Raw genomic sequence first — 13,464 nt, forward strand, 5'->3', positions numbered from 1 at the left:
CTTTCCGTTAGGCCCTATGACTGCTCACATTGTTGACGCTGGCAAAACTCCCATTGACTTTAATGGGAGCAGGCTTGACTCCTTAGTGCTCATTGTGACCAGGAGTTTCAAGTGTGAAAGTGACCATATCCTAATTTCCAGTCTGCTATCTATGGTCATGCTTCAGATATTAGGAACCCTAGGTACATAATGAAAACAAAGTTTGTATATTTCCCTCTGTGCATACATTGATGATATCTTTCCAGTTAGATATCAGAGTGAGGACAAAACAAGAACCAGGATTATTACTCACTGTTACATAACACTAATGAAATCCTGGGGAATTACATTCTCTCCTGTCACTGGAGATGTTGCCAGGATGAATAACATTAATAAAACAAAGCTGCTAAATTTAGGACATGATGTTAATCTATTGTCTGTTCCTGAAAGCTCAATTATTTAGGGTGATGGAACATTAATGCAAAGTTTAATGGCCTGTTGAGTCAAGGAATATTGGTAGAGAGACAGTGTTTAATGTATTACAACTTCATTTTTACCTCCCAAATGTTGGTACATGTCGGTGAGCTATATTAGCACACTTCCAATGAGCCCATCAATTTTTGCAGAATATATATTTTACTTTTTGTAGCTCTTTTGATTGTAAGGAAAACTTTCCTAATGCAATAGGACATATTGCTCTCTGGCCTACTCTGCACACAGAGAACCTGAAATAATAGTTATGGTGAAGTTTGAATGGCCCAACATTCCATTTGAAAATTGACTCTGATGCCCAATGATGAATATTTATATGCTAGCATTTTTAAAAATACCCAGTCTAATCATTTCATTAGAAATACCCAGTAGCTCTGCAGCAAATCTTGAGCATCACCTTTCCATCCCCAGTCTCATCACTGGCAGTTCTGGTTTTATTGTGTATCCATTTGGTTGATACGTCTTTCTTTTTCAGGGTTTTATTCTTATACCTCTAAAGACACATTACACTACTGCTTTGTATTTTTGAGATATTAAATATGAATTAGTGCAGATTCAATCCAGTCCTGCTCATTTTTTTCTTCTTTGTATTGTGGTTTTGTCTCTCTCTTTCTAGACAAGAAAAAAAGCTTCATTTCAATCAAGGTTCCATGCTAAAAAGGGAAGGGCGGCTACGTGAAGGTGAGCAAGAGCAGGAGTGAGTGCTTTTGCTCATCAGAAAACCGCTGATGTGTGACACACTCCCTAGCTTCAGTACATTTTCAGACAGAGCCTTTTACCTGGCTGCTAAATCTTTCTATCTCTGTGCTGAACTAAACCCTTCTGTATTCTTCCCACCTCATTGTGCTTTTTCAGTACGATTTAGCTGGGCAACACTTAATTAAACTCCATTTCCTCTCTTTACGCTTCAGGTGTTGTTATTCAGCTCCCTTCAAGAGGTAATTTGTGGCTGTTTATTGAAGCTATGAATTTAATAATTTCAACTCCGTACTGTTGCAACGCGGCTGTAATGAAATGTATTGGCATTTCTTATTAACAGGATTTTTCCTCTGTAAGCATGTTGTTTAGCCAGTGAATAGGGAAAAGGGTTGATATTATAGTCTTTCAAAATAAAAAGCAGCAACTCAGTTTAGCAAGATTAATCTATTTACCTTGCCTCCTTCATAAGCAGTTATAGCCACCTAGAAAACAGAGCTACAGCATTGTAATTGGTCGTTCTCTGGGGAAAGTGCTGTTGGTCATAACATTATTTAATTCACCCAAATAAATATTTCTGGGGATACCACAATGACAGACAAAAATTCAGCTATCACATCATGGTTTCTGCTTCCAAGATCATTAGGTACCAGCTGAGCCTCAGGAACACCAGTTCCAATCTTTGGAGATGTCGTCGTCCCTGCTGTGATTTCATTGCAACAGTAGCTCTTTTACCTGATCTAGAGCTGGTCAGAAAATGGGTATTTTTCTGCAGAAAATTTTGACTTCTCGTTAAAAATTGAAAAAAATTGTGGGTTTTGGGATTTCAGGTTTTTGCTGGGAAGTCTAAATGTTCCACACAAAAAAACCCCACTTTCCATGGATATTTTCATTTAGTCAAAACAAAATCAAAAAAGAGTTTTGATTAAAAAAAATTTGACCAGCCCTACTTAATACATTAGATGGCTCACACAACTATTTCAGGTTGCCTCTCTGGCTAGAGATTCTCTCTCAGAAATCTATGCATAGCAGGCCATGACTATGATGTGCTGAGTGCCCTCAGTTGCCCTTGGTTTCATCTCACAGAACATGCTCAACACTTCTCAGGAGAGGAGTCTATTCACCAAAACATTTCCTTCCACTCCCTTACCAGCAAGGGTTTATCACGTTATCCAGTTTTCTCAGAGGTTCTTGGCCCTAAACTCAGTGTGTTCACCCATATTACTTTCATTGAGCTACACAGTTGCACCATAAATCTGGTTTCTTATGGTTACGTCATATACCCTCTGATACATCCTGATTAGCTCTGATTTTTGTATAATTTGAACATACAAAGGGTTCCTCTTACTCATATTGTACAAATAATTTCTTCTCTCTTGGCATTTAGTGTTAACTCAGAAGTTTGCATGGGATTGAAAAGAGTTGTATGCGCAGTATAGCCAAATGGGAAAAAGGAAAGTAATATGAAAAAGGTTAGGAACCACTCAAGTGAGCGATTTTCAACACATACATTCCCTTGTGTGTGTTTTTTTAATCTTGAGAAAGTGGCAGGGTGGGGGAAGAATCAGTGCATGGGAATATGGTGATTATACAATAATATTGTTCTAGGCTCCTTTAAATTTAAAAGCCAGAACGTATGCAGTGCACCTGTGTAAGATCTAGCAATTCTGACAACATTGCAGGGGCTGTGCAGAATTTTTGCAGGAAGAATTCTTGATTTTGTTCACAATGTATTAGCCACACAGAGAACTTATCATTAACACCGAGGGTTTTCTTTTTCTTGTTCCACCTTTATTTTATTTGTTGCAAGGAAACCTCCACTTTTCCTTAACGTGTGAATTCTTCTCTGTCATTGAAACAATTGCTGAGAATTATCATGTTTAGCATTCATTGCTCATGACATTTGTTTTCAATGTTCCACTTATCTAGACAACCTGGTGCTGTGTATTGAGTTTTTCCAGCCACAGTCTTGGTTGTGTGAGGAATGAGGACTGAATATCCTCACTGGCACAAAATACATCCAGAGAGCATCCCTTTTCCCATGTCCCAAGAGTTCCTCCTTTTGTACAGGCAGCTGGAAAGGAATTCCCAAGCTGCTTTCATAAACACCTCTCTCAAAGGATATGTTTGCATTCCTGTGTTTGGAAAACGCTGGGGGCAGAATTCACTGTACTCACTTTGCTGTTCAGGCGATCTGTGAAACTGAATGAATGTAAACTAATAATAAAGCTTGTGTTACAGAGTTCGTTACAGTGTTAGTATACAGTGTTATACAGTATAGTCAATAATATTGTATCCATTGTGGAAAACTAATAACTCATTGATTATTAATTCCTTTCATGATGTATGTACAATCAACCCACAAGAACTTTACAGATGGGCTGGAAAATTGTGACTAAAAGGTGCTCAAACCAAGCACATCACAGGGGAGGTGATAAACAGATTTTCTCCAGCCAAAGGAAAGAGGCCAACACTTCAAACCAGGTGTGACCAAATTCAGTGAGCTGGTGATTTGTGTCAGAGGTTGCAGGAAGAGGTTGCATTGCAAAAATCACCAACTGGGGAGAAGACAGCAGGTCTACATCAGACACCCTGGTGTCTACACCCAGCAGGGAAAGGAACATTATCGAGATACCCTTCAGGTCAAAAGCTTACTATACTTTAAAGAGAGGGGGAGAGAACCTAAGGAGACAAAGGAACCAAGCACTCAAAGCTCTGAGAAGAGTTTGGTCAGCCATGCTGGAAAAGAGACTTGGCGAGAAACACTTATGTGAACAAGAGACTTAAGTCAGGTTTTAGTCTTTGAAGCATATTTTTACTTGTTTGCTTGCAGCCCTTTCTACCTTTATTCCTTATACCTGGTATCACTTAAACCTATGTTTTTTGTTCAATAAACTTGTTTTACTTTTAATGTAAACCAGTTCAGTGCTGTGATTGAAATGTTTGTGAAACACCAAGAAAGTTAATGAGTTGTACTGTATTGTCTCTTCAAAGGAGCAACAAACCTAACTTCTGTGAGTATTCTAGGAGAGGGCTGGACATTGCAGTGAGATATCTTTGGGGAACTTTGGAACTGGAATGCACTGTAGGGTACCTGCAATGCAAGGTAAAGACTGGCAGAGTCTCGAGGCATTTGCTGGTGAGGCAGACGGGCTGGTGTGACAAGGAGCTGACACACAGTCTAATCTCCAGCAAAGCTCACTCTTGCTGAGGCACAGAGTTCTGGGTGTCCTGAAGAGCATGTCACAATCACTTTCCCACATAGATGTCTCTTCATACAGATGCTGGTTGTGTGCAATAAAAACTGTCTCATACAGGTCCCCAGATCATCTGAATTTTGTGTCATAGGCTATAGATAATTTCTAGACATGCTACAAGTCTACCCAATAGCAATTTTAATCTGAAATAAATGTTGGAAGGAAATAGTCCTGAGGCTATTCCTGTGCAATATTATATCTACTATGCAGTTTCTTATGGGTCTACAAATTTTTCACAGATGAGAACATAAATTCATTACACGGCAAGACTCTTTACTTTTCACTCCTTATTTTAGAACCTGAAGGCTTATCTGGTAAAGAAGGCTTAGCTAGTACTATGGACTTTCTCATTAATCAAATGTTTAGGTTGGTTGAAAGTGTGAAATAAGGCAATTTACTGTCACCAGTACAAATAAATGAAATTAAGTTGGACAAGCTAACCTATAAATAGGCTTATACTTCTCCCTCTTGGAAAAAACAACAACAAAAACAACATCCCTCTTTAACTTATGTGTTTTTAAGACTACAGAGTTTGTGGCCATTTATTGTATTATTTATACATATACATACAAATACTGACAAGTGCTTATTTTAAAATGTACTCTAAACAGTTAGCAGAAGAAGTGTATGTTCTTTCTCCATTCTATGTAATGAGGAGATGAATATTTGCTGGTAAAATTCTTGCCATTTCTGCTTAGTTACTACTTTAAATCCTGAAATTAGGACCAATTTTTGAAACTGAAGAGCACTAGGAAAAAGATTGCTTACTTTTGATATTTTTTCTTTCCTTAGAAGAAAGTATATTAAAATGTTACATGAAAGTTATTGGCTCCCCACATTAAACTATAGCATCATTCTTCTTTATGCCAAACTGTAAATTGTTCTCAGGCAAGCTGGTTTAACAAAAAGTAGGTTGATGAGTTGGGAATGAGGGTTGTGGAAAGCTACTAACTAGGTTAAGCAAATCACACTGAAAATAGTTTTAACTGTGTATCCATGGAATGATTTCCATTAGTTGCATGGATGCAAGAGTTATGGCTGGATATAGCTTCCCCTCCCTCAAAAAACCCCCAACCTTTTCTGTGTCAGATTATGTCAGTGGTGACCAGCAAAATGGTGGTGGTAGCAAAAGTGAAAGCTCTGTTTCCCCTGCCTTGGGAGTCTTCCTATTGGCAACCTGACCAGTGTAAAATCAGGAAATGGTCCCTCCTATCCGTGTAATGTCAGAAAATGCTCATGGTAACAAGCTGATATTCAAGTATATAAATTCCTTCTACTCTTACTCTCCTATTCTCTAATTATGTGTCCAAGCTACCTTTTTCTAATCCCTGGCACCATAGGTTTCACCCTCTGGTGGATAATATATACCCTTCCGAATTTGCTTCCTACTATACAGTAGCTGAGTTGAATATTGATGCTACCTCCATGTTTTCCCTCCGTGGTACCCTAATCTGCACCAACACCGCCTACAGAAGAGGAGGACATACCAGCTGCTCTCTCCTTCCTATCCCTGCCAGGGATTCTGTGCTCTTCCAGGGTGGTCTGTATATAACTGCTTCACTCCTGTACACTAGCTGTTGTTTAGAGGACACCATTGGAGTAGGAGTGGAGAAGCAAGAAGTTTGAAGGGTATTATGAGGTTTGTGGTGGGGGAAGAGTGTGAGTTTGAGATTTGTGGGGCAGGGAGAAGAGTGAGTTGAAGAGGATGAAAACGGGGAGAATATTGAGAAATTGGAGGGAAGATGTACTGGAAAGGGAGGAAGGAATCATGGAGATGGGTAAGAAAGAAGGAAGGCACTACTTGGAAGGGGGCTTGAATGAACTTTGATGAGGGACAGAGATCACACAACAGGAAAAGTAAGGAAAGTGATGGAGTGGATGGGAGGATGTAGGAAAATGAGTGGGAGGGGAACTAGCACTATAAAGTGAGGAAAGATATGAGGAGACAGATCAAGGAAGAAAACATTCAAGGAAGGTGAAATACAATAAATGAAACAAAAATTGTTTTAAGTAAAAAAACTATAAATAAACAATTTAAAATATTATTTAAAAAACCCAAAGGGATATGGTGATTTGGGTTGGGGGGAGAGAGAGAGAGAGACACACACACAAATTTACTAAGGGCAGTGCATTGTCTATGGAAGATCCTGAGTAGCCTTCATATATCTCACCATTTTAATTTTCTTTTGTGAATAAATTCTCCCACCTAGTTTCCCCCAGACATTTCTTTTTTAAATAATGTATGGTAGCACGTATGATTGGTCAAACTGTATAGGGAATCATGATCTGTGTCAAGGCCCTTAAACAACATAACAGAGCAATTGCTGAAAACAGAATGAAGGAGCTATAAGGTTTTTTTCAGGAAGTGGGGAGCAGGTGAGTGGTTTTCACTCGGAAAGCTGCAGAGATAATTGGGATTGCTTCAGCAGTCTAGTTTTTACAAGTAGTGGGAGCCCCTACACTGGGTAGGTTTCTATGAAACATGTATTGTTTGATGTGAGGGTTAAAGTTTATAAACCAAGCTATTTATTTTTAGAATTCTCCCACTGATGATCAAACAAAGCATGACAAGACATTAGGGCCGCCTTTTACCCCGGTGTGTTTGGAAGGATTTTTTTCTTATGGCCCACCTGTCTACATATCGGGCTTTCTTGCTGCCCTGATAGTTATCTCACATCTGCTCCATTCAGAAACACAAACCAAGATTTTGTCAGGAACTGACTTATTATACTTTACTCCAGAACTAAGCCGGCTCAGCTGTGTTATCTGCTGAGATATTCCCCTGTAATATATAAAAACAGTCCTGTATAAAAGGGGAATTCAAGGGCTGGCTGCCCTAATAGTAGAGGTACCCAGAATTCCTAGGCATATCACACCCCAAACACAGCTTCAGTCTACCCTAATCTCTGCCAAAGCAACAGCTATCTTGTCTGAGCAAAACAAGGGGCTATCATATTTGTTGGTCACTGAGCCAACTTATGCAAATGTGTAATTTTTACATCTATGAGTAAGTGTTAAGGCCCCTTATCATGATCATGACAAAACATACTGTCCATTAAAGTGCTAGCTAATGACACCATAGGTGATAAATCAGAGGCAATACTGTTGAATGGGGGGGAAAACTCATATTCTGTAATTTATCTTTCATCTAAATACATAAAGGGAACTTTTTGTAAAGTATGTTACGTTCTCGGAGTGAAATTCTGCCCCCATTGACTTCAACAGAGCCAGGATTTCACTCTCAATGTTCAATTTAATCAAGCCAAGCTAATCCACATATCTCACTTTACTCTGGCTAATTACTCTAGGAGGCCTAATACTTCAACACAGTGGAATCTGATTTTTACCTGAGTTTTTTGGTGGGCCTATGTCAACTTTGCAAACTGGTTTCATATGATTTTTTTTCTATTATCCCATTTTTTTCGCTCATTGCCTTTTCATAAAATGTTTTTAAATGAGTAAATTGGTGGAGCTTTTAAATATCCACTGCCTTTTGGGGCTGTGGTGAGACAATTCAGCAACTCTGTATTGTTGTTGTCAGTTCTCCTCACTTTTATTCCAAGTGCATGGTAAAGCTCAGATTTAGGGAGAAAAAACCCTGAATAACCAGGTTTGTTGGAAAAGGGGGAAGTCAGCAGAGAAACAAGTTTGACTCACCATTTTAAACTCTATTTTCTTCTGCCAGATCTTGTTGGAAGTTCCTGAGTCACCAGTCAGTGAACAATAGTCATACCTGCCTTGAGCTTTCATGCTTGCTTTGTGGTTTTCTTTTACATTGTTGTATTGCTTAGGAATGTCAGTTCGCTCTTAGGTAGTATTTGTGCTCAGCAGTGGATTTCATTGATTGGAAGTTGTATTTTTTGGTACCAAGAAATTAAAATGGAAATTTGGGGTTTCATAATAGATGTAAATAGCTTTGGGCTAAACTAGCCACAAAGTCTCCCGCCATTGCACTACCCCCTACTGCCATTCAGAGCAAGCCTAAGTGAGGGAGAGCTCAGATCACCAGGGCACGGTCTACACGATTGCTCCCATTGGCGTAACTGCACGAATGGCAATTTGTCAGTGAGGAAAGTTCCCAAAACACATTGGTGTAAACACGGGTTCAATATGAGGTGAATTTTCAAGTACAACACATGATAGTTCTGTGTGTATAAAATGTGCAAATATTCCATGCATCTCCCTTCTCAAATTCAGTTACGTTTCAAATCATTTTGTAATGGCTTGAACGACATGTCAGTGGCTTCCTTCCATCAGTCTCTTTCAGGAGGAAGAAGACATACCACAGTTATTTCCTGGAGAAACCCAGTTTATTCCACATGATTCCCAGATTCTGGTCTACAGATACTCAGCTCACACCCAGATACAAGGTGTTCAAAAATCAGCAGAGTAAAGGCTTAGCTTTAAATCATCTCTCTTCTTGACCTCTCCTACAGTAACACTTAATTAAGACACAATCAGAGCACCAAAGATCTGCATTTTTATAAATTTTTTGAAGATTGGGAGGTTGAAGTTTTGTTTTTATAAGTGATTCTCTGTACACATCTTCTGAGCATTTGGGTAGCAAAATCCAAACAGCAAATTTCTCCCCAGTAGCCAGAGGGAAAACACAATGTTTATTTTAATGGGCGAGTCCGGCTGTTACATTGCTATTTTTCCCCATTGTTTTCTGGCATGTATCATGAATGTGGGAGTCCTTAAGAGCAGGGTTAAGTAAATTCCCCACTTTAGTCTTACTGCTTTAATAAGCTTGATTTTGCTGTTAAGGAACAATTTTCAAGGACTGGCTTGGGAAGAAGCTGCTGGGTGATAGGAGAAAATAGGATAGTCAAGATGTTTTAAACTAACTATATGAGATAGATCAAGATGTTTGGAGAAACTGCCAGTGATGCAAACTAAAATACACCCCATCAGACTTACTGTCCTGTGGATAGATGGAGAGGAGGCTTTGGCCCTAGAATTTTATAAAGCTATTATACATTGTTCAATCTATTGCATACAGATGTTGCATTTTGGAGACAACATTTATTCAAACTAACTCTTGTATTTTGATATTTTTTTTAATGTTGTGCAGGGGGGCCCATATCTTCTCATCTCTTATAGGGCCAGACTGATGGTGGGGAATTAGCAGAAAATAATTCTTACTTATACAATTCAATTCTTCTGATTTTACTTGTAACAACTGAAATAGCTCAGTCTAGTTTTACTTATTGTCCTTCCTTTTGAGGTGCGATTGTGAACTGAGGCATAGGGAAATGATCACTGTGCAGTCCTTTTACAGCTTGCAGTTAGTCTTTTCTGACCTTTCCCACAGGTAAGACAAACCTAAACCAAAGTTTCAAATTAGCATGAAAATTAGCTGAAGAAAATATTTGCAAAAAAGAATAAAGTTGACTTTAGTTTGAGCCATCTGTTTTGTTTCTGCATCTCTGAATGCCTGCACCAGTCATGCCTTTCACATTTGTTGTATTTTTAAGTGTCCTAAAATTAATTATCCAGCTTTAACAACATTCACACTCCTTTTTGGCTTTGTTTAAATGTAGTAATTTACGGTAATCATTGCATGGTGCAAAGGCCTTTTTAGTGATTTCAGAGAAACCTAGTTTTTTTCATTATGGGCCTCCCAAAAATGAAAGGACCCCCTTCTGAGAATATTATTAGTCATCCCTGATGGAACCCAAAAGTGCAAAAAAAAAAAAAAAAAAAAAAAGCACTGTCCGTTTATTTAAAATTATTTTATTTGGAGACAGGGAGTATCTTTCTATTTCAGCTTCAGGAGTGTATACATATTATATATTGATCACTGATCACATCTTCCGCTAATTTAGCAGTGAGCCATAAATTATCTCTTAAAGGGACTTTGATCCTGAAATATATTTGAGAAATAGAATCTTTTTTCTACTACAAGTAATTTACTTTGCCAGCAATTTTCTCAGTTATGCCTGCTGTTTTTGAAAACATTTGGCTAAGATCATTTCCATCATGACACGACCTGTTCCTCTCAAGAAGAAGAACAGGAGGACTTGTGGCACCTTAGAGACTAACAAATTTATTAGAGCATAAGCTTTCGTGGACTATAGCCCACTTCTTCGGATGCATCCGAAGAAGTGGGCTATAGTCCACGAAAGCTTATGCTCTAATAAATTTGTTAGTCTCTAAGGTGCCACAAGTCCTCCTGTTCTTCTTTTTGCGGATACAGACTAACACGGCTGCTACTCTGAAATCTGTTCCTCTCAAGGTAAAGTCTCAATTGTGTTCTCATGAAATAGCAATATAGGAATTGTTAGATCAAAGGTTCTTTTAGTCCAGTATCACATTTCTAAAAGTAGCCAGTGCCAGACCATTAAGAGAAAGATGAAAATTTCCCATAATAAATCCAACTCATAGAATATTATACACTGGGGTAGGGCATTGGTTAATCTCTGGTATTTTAACTGTTTTTAACAAGCTAATATTTTTGTTAGTAGCTCATCCCAGATTTCATTAGCAGCTCAGCTACTTCATTCTTCATTTAATCTTTTGAATGGAATTGATTGTGATGTTTATAATCCAGCATAGTGACTTCAGGGCTCAGTTGAATAGGAGAAGTTGTTATGGAGAGAGTCGATTTTAAAATAAAGTAGTAAAAGCAGAAGTGAAACTATACAAATCTGAAAGTGTAATGTGTTTAAGTATGGAAACTTTGCCTTATGTGAAAGCCACTCTCTACGGTGTGGTACTGATAGGTATTTTGTTTGTCAGACCAGAGGACTCAGAGCCTTCAAAATTGGAGAGAAGCCTGTAGAGCGGCTAGCACCAGCAAAAGTAACCCTGGTATTGCTGTAATATTAGACCGTACCCTGTCTGAGATATTTTTTACTCTGAGGTTTAGTAATATAAAAATGATCCCACATTTACATAACACACCATTTGAAAGCTTTTCAGTACATTTATTTTGTAAAACTATTAGGCACAGAGGGGAATGTATAGTTAGTATCTTTACCAGTGTTTCAGAGTTCTGTCTTTCAGAACCTCCTTTCTAGGACAGATTGTCAGATGATGCTTTGTTTTGTTTCTGTTTTTGTTTGGCAAGGCATTACTTGAATGACACAAGTAATAATTATAGTATTTGAAAAATGACAGTCCGTGCATACTTGTTGAAAACATGCAAATTAAGGCTCACAGAAGGCTTCATTATAATAGCCTCTAATTATATTATAGTTTACAAAAATATGGTACTATTTATGGTTACAGCAGAGTGAAAGCTAAAATGTAACCACACAATAGCCCTGTTGGAGTGCGACAAAATTGACCCCAGCAAGCTGTGATGCCTGTGGAAACCCTCAGCACTGTGCACTTGAATAGTAACAAAAAAGAAAAATATGTTCAATGGCAAATTGAGGCACGTCAAGATTTGTTTGGAATTCAGACTTCTCCTTTCAAGAATACGCTGTGTGTAGTTAAAGAAAGAGCGTGTTCCTCTTGAGCAATTTGAGGATTACTATCATTTACTTCTACTTTAGTGCTCCTTGCCTAGTAAATTGCTTATAGTACAAAAACAGTGGAATGCAATGGCTTTGTTACCTCAATTTAAGGAAGACTTTAAGATCCTGAAAGACATGACTGATTGACTGAAAGCCAACATACTTAAATAATTTGTCTTGCTTAAGACAACCACAGAGTCAACAGAATTTTATTTGCTACTATATTTGATTAACTCCAAAAATGTCCTATTGTATACAATGTATGTCCAAAACATATGTCTTCATTGTCTGTAGACCAACACTGCTCCTTCCTTCCCAGCCCTTTCTCTTTCATCCTTGCTAAGGCCTCCTATACCTCTAGGGCTGTGACAGTTCAGTTGCGTACTCTAAAGAGAGGAGATAGCAAGGCCTGGCTGGCCTATGGGCTGTCAAAGAGTGGCTTCTGTAGCTGGATCGCCTAGGACGCTTAAGGTGCTTTTGAGGGCTAGGAACATTGGACAATGCTTCTTGGCTGGATAGAACTTCAAAATTTACCCTTCACTCAATAAAAAATGGTGAGTATTTGCAGTTTGTTTTCATACTAGATTGTATAAAGAAGATGACTTAAGATGAGTCAGATATGATGGAAGACTACAGAGTATTTAATCACAGATATAACCCATGTGCCCAAACATGCCATGATGTACTGCTCGTGTCTGTCTCCTGGTCTCCTCCGCAGTGGCTGTTGTTTCAGGGCAGTCATAACATAACAAATAGTGGCAATATAGCTGAGGAGAGCATAGTACAAATAAATGATGACCCTGTCTTCAATCTATATAAATAAAATGCTTGTGGTCATATGCCTTGATGTAGTGTCCTTTTGTTTGTTATAGTATTCTGTACTTACAAAGACTCTTTTTAGTCAGGTTAGCTGCCCAAACAAATTCCTTTAGCAAATACTGTTTTTCTGTCATGTACTGAGGAGGTATTTCAGAGTACTGGTTTCCTTTTAGCATCTCTTTTCCTGACACATTTTCACTCTTGGGTATCATTAACTGAAGAGCTTGAACTTTCTTTGTCTTGTAAAATGCAATAAAATCTAATCTAGATCTAAACATACTAATACTGGATGAAGTATCTGCATATTCTGATTTTGAATGATTCTGCAAGCTTTGGAAAGTTCCAGTGATGTACAGATGGGGAAAACCTTGGAACTACACATGCTATCTGTAGAAGTAGTCTTCTGCCAAGCAAACTGATTGTCAATCCATACTATCAATTTATGGATTGCATAGCTACCTAAAACTGCTACATGAAGCTTCTTCAAGTATCTTTTAGATGTGTATTTGTAAAGTAAAATTCACAGGGTTCATAGGGTAGAGTCTGTGAAATTTTTGAGAGGGGTTTTGAAAAGACTTTGGAAGTCTTTTATTTGTGCATGGACTCCTTCCTTAGTTTGCAAAGAAGTCCTGAGTTTACAACACTACAGCAGTTGACATTAATTGGCTAATTTAAATCTTCATCTTGCACTGAGAACTGCACAGGAGGTGGGGTCAACCCCTGAGCTTCTTCATGTAAGATCAAAGTCTGTTCATTTT

At 38.3% G+C, this 13,464-nt stretch overlaps 1 protein-coding gene across 5 annotated transcripts in view; it reads left to right on the top strand.

The window, feature by feature from the left end:
- SASH1 (SAM and SH3 domain containing 1) overlaps positions 1–13,464 on the top strand; it is an 817,652-nt gene that overhangs the window by 213,436 nt on the left and 590,752 nt on the right. Inside the window, exon 2 of one of the 5 annotated variants that reach the window (XM_065590323.1) lies at positions 1,088–1,296. The exons of the other annotated variants lie outside the window; for them this stretch is intronic. Within the exon in view, the coding sequence (XP_065446395.1) occupies positions 1,088–1,150 (63 nt within the window). The 3' untranslated portion in view covers positions 1,151–1,296. Of the gene's footprint in view, positions 1–1,087; positions 1,297–13,464 lie in introns of those variants that run through there. 5 annotated transcript variants of the gene reach the window in all.

This window comes from Chrysemys picta, chromosome 3 (genome assembly GCF_011386835.1).
Source record: "Chrysemys picta bellii isolate R12L10 chromosome 3, ASM1138683v2, whole genome shotgun sequence".
NCBI lineage: Eukaryota > Metazoa > Chordata > Testudines > Emydidae > Chrysemys > Chrysemys picta.